We start from the raw sequence: 17,500 nt of genomic DNA on the forward strand, positions 1-17,500 counted from the left end.
GAGGGAGGGAGGGAGGGAGGGAGGGAGGGAGGGAGGGAGGGAGGGAGGGCTGTGTGTGGCCGCCAGCGAGTTCTACAGGAGCCGGCACAACGTCATACTCAGCGCAGGCATCTTCTTCGTTGCCTCAGGTCAGTCTCTGTCTGTTTGGGAGGGAGGGAGGGAGGGAGGCAGGGAGGGAGGGAGGGAGGGAGGGAGGGAGGGAGGGAGGGAGGGAGGGAGGGAGGGAGGGCTGTGTGTGGCCGCCAGCGAGTTCTACAGGAGCCGACACAACGTCATCCTCAGCGCAGGCATCTTCTTCGTTGCCTCAGGTCAGTCTCTGTCTGTTTGGGAGGGAGGGAGGAGGGAGGGAGGGAGGGAGGGAGGGGAGGCAGGGAGGGAGGGAGGGAGGGAGGGAGGGGAGGCAGGGAGGGAGGGAGGGAGGGAGGGAGGGGGAGGGAGGGAGGGAGGGAGGGAGGGAGGGCTGTGTGTGGCCGCCAGCGAGTTCTACAGGAGCCGGCACAACGTCATACTCAGCGCAGGCATCTTCTTCGTTGCCTCAGGTCAGTCTCTGTCTGTTTGGGAGGGAGGGAGGGAGGGAGGCAGGGAGGGAGGGAGGGAGGGAGGGAGGGAGGGAGGGAGGGAGGGAGGGAGGGAGGGAGGGAGGGAGGGCTGTGTGTGGCCGCCAGCGAGTTCTACAGGAGCCGACACAACGTCATACTCAGCGCAGGCATCTTCTTCGTTGCCTCAGGTCAGTCTCTGTCTGTTTGGGAGGGAGGGGGAGGGAGGGAGGGAGGGAGGGAGGGAGGGAGGGAGGGAGGGAGGGAGGGAGGGAGGGAGGGCTGTGTGTGGCCGCCAGCGAGTTCTACAGGAGCCGACACAACGTCATCCTCAGCGCAGGCATCTTCTTCGTTGCCTCAGGTCAGTCTCTGTCTGTTTGGGAGGGAGGGAGGAGGGGGGGAGGGAGGGAGGGAGGGAGGGAGGGAGGGAGGCAGGGGAGGGAGGGAGGGAGGGAGGGAGGGAGGGAGGGAGGGAGGGAGGGAGGGAGGGAGGGAGGGAGGGAGGGAGGGAGGGCTGTGTGTGGCCGCCAGCGAGTTCTACAGGAGCCGGCAAGCAACGTCATACTCAGCGCAGGCATCTTCTTCGTTGCCTCAGGTCAGTCTCTGTCTGTTTGGGAGGGAGGGAGGGAGGGAGGCAGGGAGGGAGGGGGAGGGGGAGGGAGGGAGGGAGGGAGGGAGGGAGGGAGGGAGGGAGGGAGGGAGGGAGGGAGGGGAGGGCTGTGTGTGGCCGCCAGCGAGTTCTACAGGAGCCGACACAACGTCATCCTCAGCGCAGGCATCTTCTTCGTTGCCTCAGGTCAGTCTCTGTCTGTTTGGGAGGGAGGGGGAGGAGGGAGGGAGGGAGGGAGGGAGGGAGGGAGGGAGGGAGGGAGGGAGGGAGGGAGGGAGGGAGGAGGGAGGGAGGGAGGGAGGGCTGTGTGTGGCCGCCAGCGAGTTCTACAGGAGCCGGCACAACGTCATACTCAGCGCAGGCATCTTCTTCGTTGCCTCAGGTCAGTCTCTGTCTGTTTGGGAGGGAGGGAGGGAGGGAGGCAGGGAGGGAGGGAGGGAGGGAGGGAGGGAGGGAGGGAGGGAGGGAGGGAGGGAGGGAGGGAGGGAGGGAGGGCTGTGTGTGGCCGCCAGCGAGTTCTACAGGAGCCGACACAACGTCATACTCAGCGCAGGCATCTTCTTCGTTGCCTCAGGTCAGTCTCTGTCTGTTTGGGAGGGAGGGAGGGAGGGAGGGAGGGAGGGAGGGAGGGAGGGAGGGAGGGAGGGAGGGCTGTGTGTGGCCGCCAGCGAGTTCTACAGGAGCCGGCACAACGTCATACTCAGCGCAGGCATCTTCTTCGTTGCCTCAGGTCAGTCTCTGTCTGTTTGGGAGGGAGGGAGGGAGGGAGGGAGGCAGGGAGGCAGGGAGGGAGGGAGGAGGGAGGGAGGGAGGGAGGGAGGCAGCGAGGGAGGGAGGGAGGGAGGCAGGGAGGCAGGGAGGGAGGGAGGGAGGGAGGGAGGGAGGGAGGGAGGGAGGGAGGGAGGCAGGGAGGGAGGGAGGCAGCGAGGGAGGGAGGGAGGGAGGCAGGGAGGCAGGGAGGGAGGGAGGGAGGGAGGGAGGGAAGGGGGGTAGGGAGGGAGGGCTGTGTGTGGCCGCCAGCGAGTTCTACAGGAGCCGACACAACGTCATCCTCAGCGCAGGCATCTTCTTCGTTGCCTCAGGTCAGTCTCTGTCTGTTTGGGAGGGAGGGAGGGAGGGAGGGAGGGAGGCAGCGAGGGAGGCAGGGAGGGAGGGAGGGGAGGGGAGGGGAGGGAGGGAGGGGGAGGCAGCGAGGGAGGGAGGGAGGGAGCCAGGGAGGCAGGGAGGGAGGGAGGGAGGCAGGGAGGGAGGCAGCAAGGGAGGCAGGGAGGGAGGGAGGCAGGGAGGGAGGGAGGGAGGCGAGAGAGGGAGGGAGGGAGGGAGGCAGCGAGGGAGGCAGGGAGGGGGGGAGGGAGGGAGGGAGGGAGGGAGGGAGGGAGGGGAGGGAGGGAGGGAGGGAGGGAGGGAGGGAGGCAGGGAGGGAGGGAGGGAGGGAGGGAGGGAGGGAGGGAGGCAGGGAGGGAGGGAGGGAGGGAGGCAGGGAGGGAGGGAGGGAGGGAGGGAGGGCTGTGTGTGGCCGCCAGCGAGTTCTACAGGAGCCGACACAACGTCATCCTCAGCGCAGGCATCTTCTTCGTTGCCTCAGGTCAGTCTCTGTCTGTTTGGGAGGGAGGGAGGGAGGGAGGGAGGGAGGCAGGGAGGGAGGGAGGGAGGGAGGGAGGGAGGGAGGGAGGGAGGGCTGTGTGTGGCCGCCAGCGAGTTCTACAGGAGCCGACACAACGTCATCCTCAGCGCAGGCATCTTCTTCGTTGCCTCAGGTCAGTCTCTGTCTGTTTGGGAGGGAGGGAGGGAGGGAGGGAGGGAGGGAGGGAGGGAGGGAGGGAGGGAGGGAGGAGGGAGGGAGGGAGGGAGGGAGGCAGGGAGGGAGGGAGGCAGGGAGGGAGGGAGGCAGGGAGGGAGGGAGGGAGGGAGGGAGGGAGGGAGGGAGGGAGGGAGGGAGGGAGGCAGCGAGTTCTACAGGAGCCGACACAACGTCATCCTCAGCGCAGGCATCTTCTTCGTTGCCTCAGGTCAGTCTCTGTCTGTTTGGGAGGGAGGGAGGGAGGGAGGGAGGGGGAGGGAGGGGGAGGGAGGGAGGGAGGGAGGGAGGGAGGGAGGGAGGAGGCAGCGAGTTCTACAGGAGCCGACACAACGTCATCCTCAGCGCAGGCATCTTCTTCGTTGCCTCAGGTCAGTCTCTGTCTGTTTGGGAGGGAGGGAGGGAGGGCTGTGTGTGGCCGCCAGCGAGTTCTACAGGAGCCGACACAACGTCATCCTCAGCGCAGGCATCTTCTTCGTTGCCTCAGGTCAGTCTCTGTCTGTTTGGGAGGGAGGGAGGGAGGGAGGGAGGGAGGCAGGGAGGGAGGCAGGGAGGGAGGCAGGGAGGGAGGGAGGGAGGGAGGCAGCGAGGGAGGGAGGGAGGGAGGCAGGGAGGGAGGGAGGGAGGCAGCGAGGGGAGGGAGGGAGGGAGCCAGGGAGGCAGGGAGGGAGGGAGGGAGGGAGGGAGGGAGGGGGAGGCAGGGAGGGAGGGAGGGAGGCAGCGAGGGAGGGAGGGAGGGAGGGAGGCAGCGAGGGAGGGAGGGAGGGAGCCAGGGAGGCAGGGAGGCAGGGAGGGAGGGAGGGAGGCAGGGAGGGAGGGAGGCAGGGAGGGAGGGAGGGAGGGAGGCAGCGAGGGAGGGAGGGAGGGAGCCAGGGAGGCAGGGAGGGAGGGAGGGAGGCAGGGAGGGAGGCAGCAAGGGAGGCAGGGAGGGAGGGAGGCAGGGAGGGAGGGAGGGAGGCAGCGAGAGAGGGAGGGAGGGAGGGAGGAGGCAGCGAGGGAGGCAGCGAGGGAGGGAGGGAGGGAGGGGAGGGGGGGGGGAGGGAGGGAGGCAGCGAGGGAGGCAGCGAGGGAGGGAGGGGGAGGGGAGGGAGGGGAGGGGAGGGAGGGGAGGGAGGGAGGGAGGGACAGTGTACAACTGTGTGAACCAAAATAGCTAGTTGACACTGTCTGCTCATTGACCCTGAGTATAACCTGGCCCACATACATCTAAAGAGCAGAACACAACGCAGCAATCTGATTGGCTGTCTCTGGTACCCTTCCCATGAGGCCCTGGGACATGCCAACTCCTGCTCCCTTGCTCCTCAGAACACAAAACAAAACAATATGGCCGACTGTTGTCTCATTAGTGGGGTTTTGGCCGCTGCAGCTTCTGCTCGCTGCAGTGTGTGTGTGTGTGTGTGTGTGTGTGTGTGTGTGTGTGTGTGTGTGTGTGTGTCTGCGAGGGAAAACACATGTCATACAGCTGAGTGATCTGCTGTAATGTTTACTGAAGGACCCCATTTAGGCATCAAAAGTACACAGACGTGCCTGTCTGAAAACAAAACCACACACCAGGACGGAAACGGACGACAAAACCACACACCAGGAGGGAAACGGACGACAAAACCACACACCAGGAGGGAAACGGACGACAAAACCACACACCAGGACGGAAACGGACGACAAAACCACACACCAGGAGGGAATTGGACGACAAAACCACACACCAGGAGGGAAACGGACGACAAAACCACACACCAGGAGGGAAACGGACGACAAAACCACACACCAGGAGGGAATTGGACGACAAAACCACACACTAGGAGGGAATTGGACGACAAAACCACACACCAGGAGGGATTTGGACGACAAAACCACACACCAGGAGGGATTTGGACGACAAAACCACACACCAGGAGGGAAACGGATGACAAAACCACACACCAGGAGGGAATTGGACGACAAAACCACACACCAGGAGGGAAACGGACGACAAAACCACACACCAGGAGGGAATTGGACGACAAAACCACACACCAGGAGGGAATTGGATGACAAAACCACACACCAGGAGGGAAACGGAGGACTAAACCACAAACCAGGAGGGAAACGGACGACAAAACCACACACCAGGAGGGAATTGGACGACAAAACCACACACCAGGAGGGAATTGGACGACAAAACCACACACCAGGAGGGAATTGGACGACAAAACCACACACTAGGAGGGAATTGGACAACAAAACCACACACCAGGAGGGAAACGGACGACAAAACCACACACCAGGAGGGAAACGGATGACAAAACCACACACCGGGAGGGAATTGGACGACAAAACCACACACCAGGAGGGAAACGGATGACAAAACCACACACCAGGAGGGAATTGGATGACAAAACCACACACCAGGTGGGAATTGGACGACAAAACCACACACCAGGAGGGAATTGGACGACAAAACCACACACCAGGAGGGAATTGGACGACAAAACCACACACCAGGAGGGAATTGGACGACAAAACCACACACCAGGAGGGAATTGGACGACAAAACCACACACCAGGAGGGAAACGGACGACAAAACCACACACTAGGAGGGAATTGGACGACAAAACCACACACCAGGAGGGAATTGGACGACAAAACCACACACCAGGAGGGAATTGGACGACAAAACCACACACCAGGAGGGAAACGGATGACAAAACCACACACCAGGAGGGAAACGGACGACAAAACCACACACCAGGAGGGAAACGGACGACAAAACCACACACCAGGAGGGATTTGGACGACAAAACCACACACCAGGAGGGAATTGGACGACAAAACCACACACCAGGAGGGAATTGGACGACAAAACCACACACCAGGAGGGAATTGGACGACAAAACCACACACCAGGAGGGAAACGGATGACAAAACCACACACCAGGAGGGAAACGGACGACAAAACCACACACCAGGAGGGAAACGGACGACAAAACCACACACCAGGAGGGGAACGGACGACAAAACCACACACCAGGAGAGAATTGGACGACAAAACCACACACCAGGAGGGAAACGGATGACAAAACCACACACCAGGAGGGAATCGGACGACAAAACCACACACCAGGAGGGAATTGGACGACAAAACCACACACCAGGAGGGGAACGGACGACAAAACCACACACCAGGAGAGAATTGGACGACAAAACCACACACCAGGAGGGAAACGGATGACAAAACCACACACCAGGAGGGAAACGGATGACAAAACCACACACCAGGAGGGAATTGGACGACAAAACCACACACCAGGAGGGAAACGGAGGACTAAACCACAAACCAGGAGGGAAACGGACGACAAAACCACACACTAGGAGGGAATTGGACGACAAAACCACACACCAGGAGGGAATTGGACGACAAAACCACACACCAGGAGGGAATTGGACGACAAAACCACACACCAGGAGGGAAACGGACGACAAAACCACACACCAGGAGGGAAACGGACGACAAAACCACACACTAGGAGGGAATTGGACGACAAAACCACACACCAGGAGGGAATTGGACGACAAAACCACACACCAGGAGGGAATTGGACGACAAAACCACACACCAGGAGGGATTTGGACGACAAAACCACACACCAGGAGGGAATTGGACGACAAAACCACACACCAGGAGGGAATTGGACGACAAAACCACACACCAGGAGGGAATTGGACGACAAAACCACACACCAGGAGGGAATTGGACGACAAAACCACACACCAGGAGGGAATTGGACGACAAAACCACACACCAGGAGGGAAACGGACGACAAAACCACACACCAGGAGGGAAACGGACGACAAAACCACATACCAGGAGGGAATTGGACGACAAAACCACACACCAGGAGGGAATTGGACGACAAAACCACACACCAGGAGGGAATTGGATGACAAAACCACACACCAGGAGGGATTTGGATGACAAAACCACACACCAGGAGGGAAACGGACGACAAAACCACACACCAGGAGGGAAACGGACGACAAAACCACACACCAGGAGGGAATTGGATGACAAAACCACACACCAGGAGGGATTTGGATGACAAAACCACACACCAGGAGGGAAACGGACGACAAAACCACACACCAGGAGGGAAACGGACGACAAAACCACATACCAGGAGGGAATTGGACGACAAAACCACACACCAGGAGGGAATTGGACGACAAAACCACACACCAGGAGGGAATTGGATGACAAAACCACACACCAGGAGGGATTTGGATGACAAAACCACACACCAGGAGGGAAACGGACGACAAAACCACACACCAGGAGGGAAACGGACGACAAAACCACACACCAGGAGGGAAACGGACGACAAAACCACACACCAGGAGGGAAACGGACGACAAAAACACACACCAGGAGGGAAATGGACGACAAAACCACACACCAGGAGGGAAACGGACGACAAAACCACACACCAGGAGGGAAACGGACGACAAAACCACACACCAGGAGGGGAACGGACGACAAAACCACACACCAGGAGGGAATTGGACGACAAAACCACACACCAGGAGGGAAACGGACGACAAAACCACACACCAGGAGGGAAACGGACGACAAAACCACACACCAGGAGGGAATTGGACGACAAAACCACACACCAGGAGGGAAACGGACGACAAAACCACACACCAGGAGGGAATTGGACGACAAAACCACACACCAGGAGGGAATTGGACGACAAAACCACACACCAGGAGGGAATTGGACGACAAAACCACACACCAGGAGGGAATTGGACGACAAAACCACACACTAGGAGGGAATTGGACGACAAAACCACACACTAGGAGGGAATTGGACGACAAAACCACACACCAGGAGGGAATTGGACGTGGCACACGATTTAATCAATGTACCAAGGAAGTGTGTTGGAGAAGTTGTCCCCACTGTGACTATTAAAACCAACCCAAACCAGAGACCCTGGACGGGTGGGAGTGTAGAGGAGACGTTGTCCCCACTGTCACTATTAAAACCAACCCAAACCAGAGACCCTGGATGGATGGGAGTGGAGAGGAGACGTTGTCCCCACTGTGACTATTAAAACCAACCCAAACCAGAGACCCTGGACGGGTGGGAGTGTAGAGAGACGTTGTCCCCACTGTGACTATTAAAACCAACCCAAACCAGAGACCCTGGACAGGTGGGAGTGTAGAGAGACGTTGTCCCCACTGTGACTATTAAAACCAACCCAAACCAGAGACCCTGGACGGGTGGGAGTGTAGAGTAGACGTTGTCCCCACTGTGACTATTAAAACCAACCCAAACCAGAGACCCTGGACGGGTGGGAGTGTAGAGAGACGTTGTCCCCACTGTGACTATTAAAACCAACCCAAACCAGAGACCCTGGACGGGTGGGAGTGTAGAGAGACGTTGTCCCCACTGTGACTATTAAAACCAACCCAAACCAGAGACCCTGGATGGATGGGAGTGTAGAGAGACGTTGTCCCCACTGTGACTATTAAAACCAACCCAAACCAGAGACCCTGGACGGGTGGGAGTGTAGAGTAGACGTTGTCCCCACTGTGACTATTAAAACCAACCCAAACCAGAGACCCTGGACGGGTGGGAGTGGAGAGGAGACGTTGTCCCCACTGTGACTATTAAAACCAACCCAAACCAGAGACCCTGGACGGGTGGCGGAATTCGCACACAAAAATAAAAAAACTGAAAGCACAAACTTTTTATTTATTTTTATTTATAACCATGGAAAAGATGACTGGGAAAATGTCCCTGAAATATATAAACAGTTATTATCTCCGCAAGACAATCAAACAAAGTGGACCCAGACTTCTTTGCATTTTTTTAATTTTTATCTTTATTTAACCAGGCAAGTCAGTTAAGAACACATTCTTATTTTCAATGACGGCCTGGGAACAGTGGGTTAACTGCCTGTTCAGGTGCAGAATGACAGATTTGTACCTTGTCAGCTCGGGGGTTTTGAACTCGCAACCTTTCAGTTACTAGTCCAACGCTCTAACCACTAGGCTACCCTGCCGCTTTGTCGACGTCCCCCACCCTTCTGCTGCTACTCTCTGTTAATACCTATGTCACTTTAATAACTCTACCAACATGTACCTAATATCCCCTAACCCACCTGGACAGGAGGGATACCTGTATCACTACCTAATATCCCCTAACCCACCTGGACAGGAGGAATACCTGTATCACTACCTAATATCCCCTAACCCACCTGGACAGGAGGAATACCTGTATCACTACCTAATATCCCCTAACCCACCTGGACAGGAGGAATACCTGTATCACTACCTAATATCCCCTAACCCATCTGGACAGGAGGAATACCTGTATCACTACCTAATATCCCCTAACCCACCTGGACAGGAGGAATACCTGTATCACTACCTAATATCCCCTAACCCACCTGGACAGGAGGAATACCTGTATCACTACCTAATATCCCCTAACCCACCTGGACAGGAGGAATACCTGTATCACTACCTAATATCCCCTAACCCACCTGGACAGGAGGAATACCTGTATCACTACCTAATATCCCCTAACCCACCTGGACAGGAGGAATACCTGTATCACTACCTAATATCCCCTAACCCACCTGGACAGGAGGAATACCTGTATCACTACCTAATATCCCCTAACCCACCTGGACAGGAGGAATACCTGTATCACTACCTAATATCCCCTAACCCACCTGGACAGGAGGAATACCTGTATCACTACCTAATATCCCCTAACCCATCTGGACAGGAGGAATACCTGTATCACTACCTAATATCCCCTAACCCACCTGGACAGGAGGAATACCTGTATCACTACCTAATATCCCCTAACCCACCTGGACAGGAGGAATACCTGTATCACTACCTAATATCCCCTAACCCACCTGGACAGGAGGAATACCTGTATCACTACCTAATATCCCCTAACCCATCTGGACAGGAGGAATACCTGTATCACTACCTAATATCCCCTAACCCACCTGGACAGGAGGAATACCTGTATCACTACCTAATATCCCCTAACCCACCTGGACAGGAGGAATACCTGTATCACTACCTAATATCCCCTAACCCACCTGGACAGGAGGAATACCTGTATCACTACCTAATATCCCCTAACCCACCTGGACAGGAGGAATACCTGTATCACTACCTAATATCCCCTAACCCATCTGGACAGGAGGAATACCTGTATCACTACCTAATATCCCCTAACCCACCTGGACAGGAGGAATACCTGTATCACTACCTAATATCCCCTAACCCACCTGGACAGGAGGAATACCTGTATCACTACCTAATATCCCCTAACCCACCTGGACAGGAGGAATACCTGTATCACTACCTAATATCCCCTAACCCACCTGGACAGGAGGAATACCTGTATCACTACCTAATATCCCCTAACCCATCTGGACAGGAGGAATACCTGTATCACTACCTAATATCCCCTAACCCACCTGGACAGGAGGAATACCTGTATCACTACCTAATATCCCCTAACCCACCTGGACAGGAGGAATACCTGTATCACTACCTAATATCCCCGAACCCACCTGGACAGGAGGAATACCTGTATCACTACCTAATATCCCCTAACCCACCTGGACAGGAGGAATACCTGTATCACTACCTAATATCCCCTAACCCATCTGGACAGGAGGTATACCTGTATCACTACCTAATATCCCCTAACCCACCTGGACAGGAGGAATACCTGTATCACTACCTAATATCTCCTAACCCACCTGGACAGGAGGAATACCTGTATCACTACCTAATATCCCCTAACCCATCTGGACAGGAGGAATACCTGTATCACTACCTAATATCCCCTAACCCATCTGGACAGGAGGAATACCTGTATCACTACCTAATATCCCCTAACCCACCTGGACAGGAGGAATACCTGTATCACTACCTAATATCCCCTAACCCATCTGGACAGGAGGAATACCTGTATCACTACCTAATATCCCCTAACCCACCTGGACAGGCGGAATACCTGTATCACTACCTAATATCCCCTAACCCACCTGGACAGGAGGAATACCTGTATCACTACCTAATATCCCCTAACCCACCTGGACAGGAGGAATACCTGTATCACTACCTAATATCCCCTAACCCATCTGGACAGGAGGAATACCTGTATCACTACCTAATATCCCCTAACCCACCTGGACAGGAGGAATACCTGTATCACTACCTAATATCCCCTAACCCACCTGGACAGGAGGAATACCTGTATCACTACCTAATATCCCCTAACCCATCTGGACAGGAGGAATACCTGTATCACTACCTAATATCCCCTAACCCACCTGGACAGGAGGAATACCTGTATCACTACCTAATATCCCCTAACCCACCTGGACAGGAGGAATACCTGTATCACTACCTAATATCCCCTAACCCACCTGGACAGGAGGAATACCTGTATCACTACCTAATATCCCCTAACCCATCTGGACAGGAGGAATACCTGTATCACTACCTAATATACCCTAACCCACCTGGACAGGAGGAATACCTGTATCACTACCTAATATCCCCTAACCCACCTGGACAGGAGGAATACCTGTATCACTACCTAATATCCCCTAACCCATCTGGACAGGAGGAATACCTGTATCACTACCTAATATCCCCTAACCCACCTGGACAGGAGGGATACCTGTATCACTACCTAATATCCCCTAACCCACCTGGACAGGAGGAATACCTGTATCACTACCTAATATCCCCTAACCCACCTGGACAGGAGGAATACCTGTATCACTACCTAATATCCCCTAACCCATCTGGACAGGAGGAATACCTGTATCACTACCTAATATCCCCTAACCCACCTGGACAGGAGGAATACCTGTATCACTACCTAATATCCCCTAACCCACCTGGACAGGAGGAATACCTGTATCACTACCTAATATCCCCTAACCCACCTGGACAGGAGGAATACCTGTATCACTACCTAATATCCCCTAACCCACCTGGACAGGAGGAATACCTGTATCACTACCTAATATCCCCTAACCCACCTGGACAGGAGGAATACCTGTATCACTACCTAATATCCCCTAACCCACCTGGACAGGAGGAATACCTGTATCACTACCTAATATCCCCTAACCCATCTGGACAGGAGGAATACCTGTATCACTACCTAATATCCCCTAACCCACCTGGACAGGAGGAATACCTGTATCACTACCTAATATCCCCTAACCCACCTGGACAGGAGGAATACCTGTATCACTACCTAATATCCCCTAACCCACCTGGACAGGAGGAATACCTGTATCACTACCTAATATCCCCTAACCCATCTGGACAGGAGGAATACCTGTATCACTACCTAATATCCCCTAACCCACCTGGACAGGAGGAATACCTGTATCACTACCTAATATCCCCTAACCCACCTGGACAGGAGGAATACCTGTATCACTACCTAATATCCCCTAACCCACCTGGACAGGAGGAATACCTGTATCACTACCTAATATCCCCTAACCCACCTGGACAGGAGGAATACCTGTATCACTACCTAATATCCCCTAACCCACCTGGACAGGAGGAATACCTGTATCACTACCTAATATCCCCTAACCCACCTGGACAGGAGGAATACCTGTATCACTACCTAATATCCCCTAACCCACCTGGACAGGAGGAATACCTGTATCACTACCTAATATCCCCTAACCCACCTGGACAGGAGGAATACCTGTATCACTACCTAATATCCCCTAACCCATCTGGACAGGAGGAATACCTGTATCACTACCTAATATCCCCTAACCCACCTGGACAGGAGGAATACCTGTATCACTACCTAATATCCCCTAACCCACCTGGACAGGAGGAATACCTGTATCACTACCTAATATCCCCTAACCCACCTGGACAGGAGGAATACCTGTATCACTACCTAATATCCCCTAACCCATCTGGACAGGAGGAATACCTGTATCACTACCTAATATCCCCTAACCCACCTGGACAGGAGGAATACCTGTATCACTACCTAATATCCCCTAACCCACCTGGACAGGAGGAATACCTGTATCACTACCTAATATCCCCTAACCCACCTGGACATGAGGAATACCTGTATCACTACCTAATATCCCCTAACCCACCTGGACAGGAGGAATACCTGTATCACTACCTAATATCCCCTAACCCACCTGGACAGGAGGAATACCTGTATCACTACCTAATATCCCCTAACCCACCTGGACAGGAGGAATACCTGTATCACTACCTAATATCCCCTAACCCACCTGGACAGGAGGAATACCTGTATCACTACCTAATATCCCCTAACCCACCTGGACAGGAGGAATACCTGTATCACTACCTAATATCCCCTAACCCACCTGGACAGGAGGAATACCTGTATCACTACCTAATATCCCCTAACCCACCTGGACAGGAGGGATACCTGTATCACTACCTAATATCCCCTAACCCATCTGGACAGGAGGAATACCTGTATCACTACCTAATATCCCCTAACCCACCTGGACAGGAGGAATACCTGTATCACTACCTAATATCCCCTAACCCATCTGGACAGGAGGAATACCTGTATCACTACCTAATATCCCCTAACCCACCTGGACAGGAGGAATACCTGTATCACTACCTAATATCCCCTAACCCATCTGGACAGGAGGAATACCTATGTGAGAATGCTGATCATTGACTACAGCTCAGCATTCAACACCATGGTACCCTCCAAACTCGTCGTTAAGCTCGAGACCCTGGGACTCGACCCCACCCTGTGCAATTGGGTATTGGGCTTCCTGACGCCCCCCCCCCCCCCCCAGTTGGTGAAGGTAGGAAACAACACATCCACCCCGCTGATCCTCAACACTGGAGCCCCACAAGGATGCGTTCTGTGCCCTCTCCTGTACTCCCTGTTCACTGGCCATGCACTCCTCCAACTCAATCATCAAGTTTGCAGACAACACTACTGGAGTAGGCTTGATCACCAACGATGACAAAACAGCTTACAGGGAGGAGGTGAGGACTCTCTGAGTGTGGTGTCAGGAAAACAACCTCACACTCAACGTCAACAAAAAAAAGGAGATGATCGTGAACTTCAGGAAACAGCAGAGGGAGCACCTCCCTATCCACATCGACAGGACAGCAGTGGAGAAGGTGGAAAGTTTTAAGTTCCTCGGCGTACACATCACATACAAACTGAAATGGTCCACTCACACAGACAGTGTGGTGAAGAAGCCGCAACAGCCCCTCTTCAACCTCAGGAGGCTGAAGAAATTTGGATTGTCACCTAAAACCCTCACAAGCTTTTACAGATGCACAATTGAGAGCATCCTGTCGAGCTGTATCACTGCCTGGTACGGCAACTGCTCCGCCCACAACTCAAGGCTCTCCAGAGGGTAGTGAGGTCTGCACAACGCATCACCGGGGGCAAACTACCTGCCCTCCAGGACACCTACACCACCCGATGTCACAGGAAGGCCATAAAGATCATCAAGGACAACAACCACCCGAGTCACTGCCTGTTCACCCCGCTATCATCCAGAAGGCGAGGTCAGTACAGGTGCATCAAAGCACGGACCCGAGAGACTGAAAAACAGCTTCTATCTCAAGGCCATCAGACTGTTACAGCCATCACTAACATTGAGAGGCTGCTGCCAACATACAGACTCAAAATCATTGGCCACTTTTAACAAATGGATCACGAGTCACTTAATATAATGTTTACATATCTTACATTACTCATCTTATATGTATATATTGTATTCTATACTATTCTACTGTATCTTAGTCTATGCACTACTCATCATATATGTATATACTGTATTCTATACTATTCTACTGTATCTTAGTCTATGTATTACTCATCTCATATGTATATACTGTATTCTATACTATTCTACTGTATCTTAGTCTATGTATTACTCATCTCATATGTATATACTGTATTCTATACTATTCTACTGTATCTTAGTCTATGTATTACACATATCATATGTATATACTGTATTCTATACTATTCTACTGTATCTTTAGATGCACTATTGTAAAGTGGCTGTTCCACTGATGTCAGAAGGTGAATTCACCAATTTGTAAGTCGCTCTGGATAAGAGCGTCTGCTAAATGACTTAAATGTAAAAAATGTAAATGTAAATCTTAGTCTATGTATTACTCATCTCATATGTATATACTATATTCTATACCATCTTAGCCTATGCTGCTCGGTCATCGCTCATCCATATATTTATATGTACATACATCCACTACTTAGATTTGTTTGTGCTTTTGTACAACCTGATGATATTGACCCCCCCCCCCCCTATAGCAGTCTGTTCAGAGGGATGTGTGTAGACTAGTGTCATTGTGTTCAACAGTAACTGATGGTTTTAACTAGATGTTATAGACCCCCCCCCCCCATAGTGTCATTGTGTTCAACAGTAACTGATGGTTTTAACTAGATGTTATAGACCCCCCCCCCCATAGTGTCATTGTGTTCAACAGTGACTGATGGGTTTAACTAGATGTTATAGCCCCCCCCCCCATAGTGCCATTGTGTTCAACAGTAACTGATGGGTTTAACTAGATGTTATTGACCCCCCCCCCATAGTGTCATTGTGTTCAACAGTAACTAATGGGTTCAACTAGATGTTATTGACCCCCCCCCCCCATAGTGTCATTGTGTTCAACAGTAACTGATGGGTTTAACTAGATGTTATTGACCCCCCCCCCCATAGTGTCATTGTGTTCAACAGTGACTGATGGGTTTAACTAGATGTTATAGACCCCCCCCCATAGTGTCATTGTGTTCAACAGTAACTGATGGGTTTAACTAGATGTTATTGACCCCCCCCCCCCCATAGTGTCATTGTGTTCAACAGTAACTGATGGGTTTAACTAGATGTTATTGACCCCCCCCCATAGTGTCATTGTGTTCAACAGTAACTGATGGGTTAAACTAGATGTTATTGACCCCCCCCCCATAGTGTCATTGTGTTCAACAGTAACTGATGGGTTTAACTAGATGTTATAGCCCCCCCCCATAGTGTCATTGTGTTCAACAGTAACTGATGGGTTTAACTAGATGTTATAGCCCCCCCCATAGTGTCATTGTGTTCAACAGTAACTGATGGGTTTAACTAGATGTTATAGCCCCCCCCCATAGTGTCATTGTGTTCAACAGTAACTGATGGGTTTAACTAGATGTTATTGACCCCCCCCCCCATAGTGTCATTGTGTTCAACAGTAACTGATGGGTTTAACTAGATGTTATTGACCCCCCCATAGTGTCATTGTGTTCAACAGTAACTGATGGGTTTAACTAGATGTTATAGCCCCCCCCCCCCCATAGTGTCATTGTGTTCAACAGTAACTGATGGGTTTAACTAGATGTTATAGACCCCCCCATAGTGTCATTGTGTTCAACAGTAACTGATGGGTTTAACTAGATGTTATAGCCCCCCCCATAGTGTCATTGTGTTCAACAGTAACTGATGGGTTTAACTAGATGTTATAGCCCCCCCCCCCCCATAGTGTCATTGTGTTCAACAGTAACTGATGGGTTTAACTAGATGTTATTGACCCCCCCCCATAGTGTCATTGTGTTCAACAGTAACTAATGGGTTTAACTAGATGTTATTGACCCCCCCCATAGTGTCATTGTGTTCAACAGTAACTAATGGGTTTAACTAGATGTTATTGACCCCCCCCCCCCCATAGTGTCATTGTGTTCAACAGTAACTAATGGGTTTAACTAGATGTTATAGACCTCCCCCCCCCCATAGTGTCATTGTGTTCAACAGTAACTAATGGGTTTAACTAGATGTTATTGACCCCCCCCCCCATAGTGTCATTGTGTTCAACAGTAACTGATGGGTTTAACTAGATGTTATTGACCCCCCCCTATAGCAGTCTGTTCAGAGGGATGTGTGTAGACTAGTGTCATTGTGTTCAACAGTAACTGATGGGTTTAACTAGATGTTATTGACCCCCCCCCCCATAGTGTCATTGTGTTCAACAGTAACTGATGGGTTTAACTAGATGTTATAGCCCCCCCCCCCCCCATAGTGTCATTGTGTTCAACAGTAACTGATGGGTTTAACTAGATGTTATTGACCCCCCCCCCCCCCCATAGTGTCATTGTGTTCAACAGTAACTGATGGGTTTAACTAGATGTTATTGACCCCCCCATAGTGTCATTGTGTTCAACAGTAACTGATGGGTTTAACTAGATGTTATTGACCCCCCCCCCCATAGTGTCATTGTGTTCAACAGTAACTGATGGGTTTAACTAGATGTTATAGCCCCCCCCCATAGTGTCATTGTGTTCAACAGTAACTGATGGGTTTAACTAGATGTTATAGACCCCCCCCCATAGTGTCATTGTGTTCAACAGTAACTGATGGGTTTAACTAGATGTTATTGACCCCCCCCCATAGTGTCATTGTGTTCAACAGTAACTGATGGGTTTAACTAGATGTTATTGACCCCCCCCCCCCATAGTGTCATTG

General features: G+C 52.5%; 1 protein-coding gene across 1 annotated transcript in view; it reads left to right on the top strand.

Annotated features, from left to right (window-relative positions):
* LOC135531117 (voltage-dependent calcium channel gamma-3 subunit-like) overlaps positions 1 to 17,500 on the top strand; it is a 23,760-nt gene that overhangs the window by 2,174 nt on the left and 4,086 nt on the right. The window contains exon 2 of the mRNA XM_064959236.1: positions 3,339 to 3,431. Coding sequence (XP_064815308.1) covers positions 3,339 to 3,431 — 93 coding nt within the window. The remainder of the gene's footprint in view (positions 1 to 3,338; positions 3,432 to 17,500) is intronic.

This window comes from Oncorhynchus masou, unplaced genomic scaffold (genome assembly GCF_036934945.1).
Source record: "Oncorhynchus masou masou isolate Uvic2021 unplaced genomic scaffold, UVic_Omas_1.1 unplaced_scaffold_1520, whole genome shotgun sequence".
NCBI classification, from domain to species: Eukaryota; Metazoa; Chordata; class Actinopteri; order Salmoniformes; family Salmonidae; genus Oncorhynchus; species Oncorhynchus masou.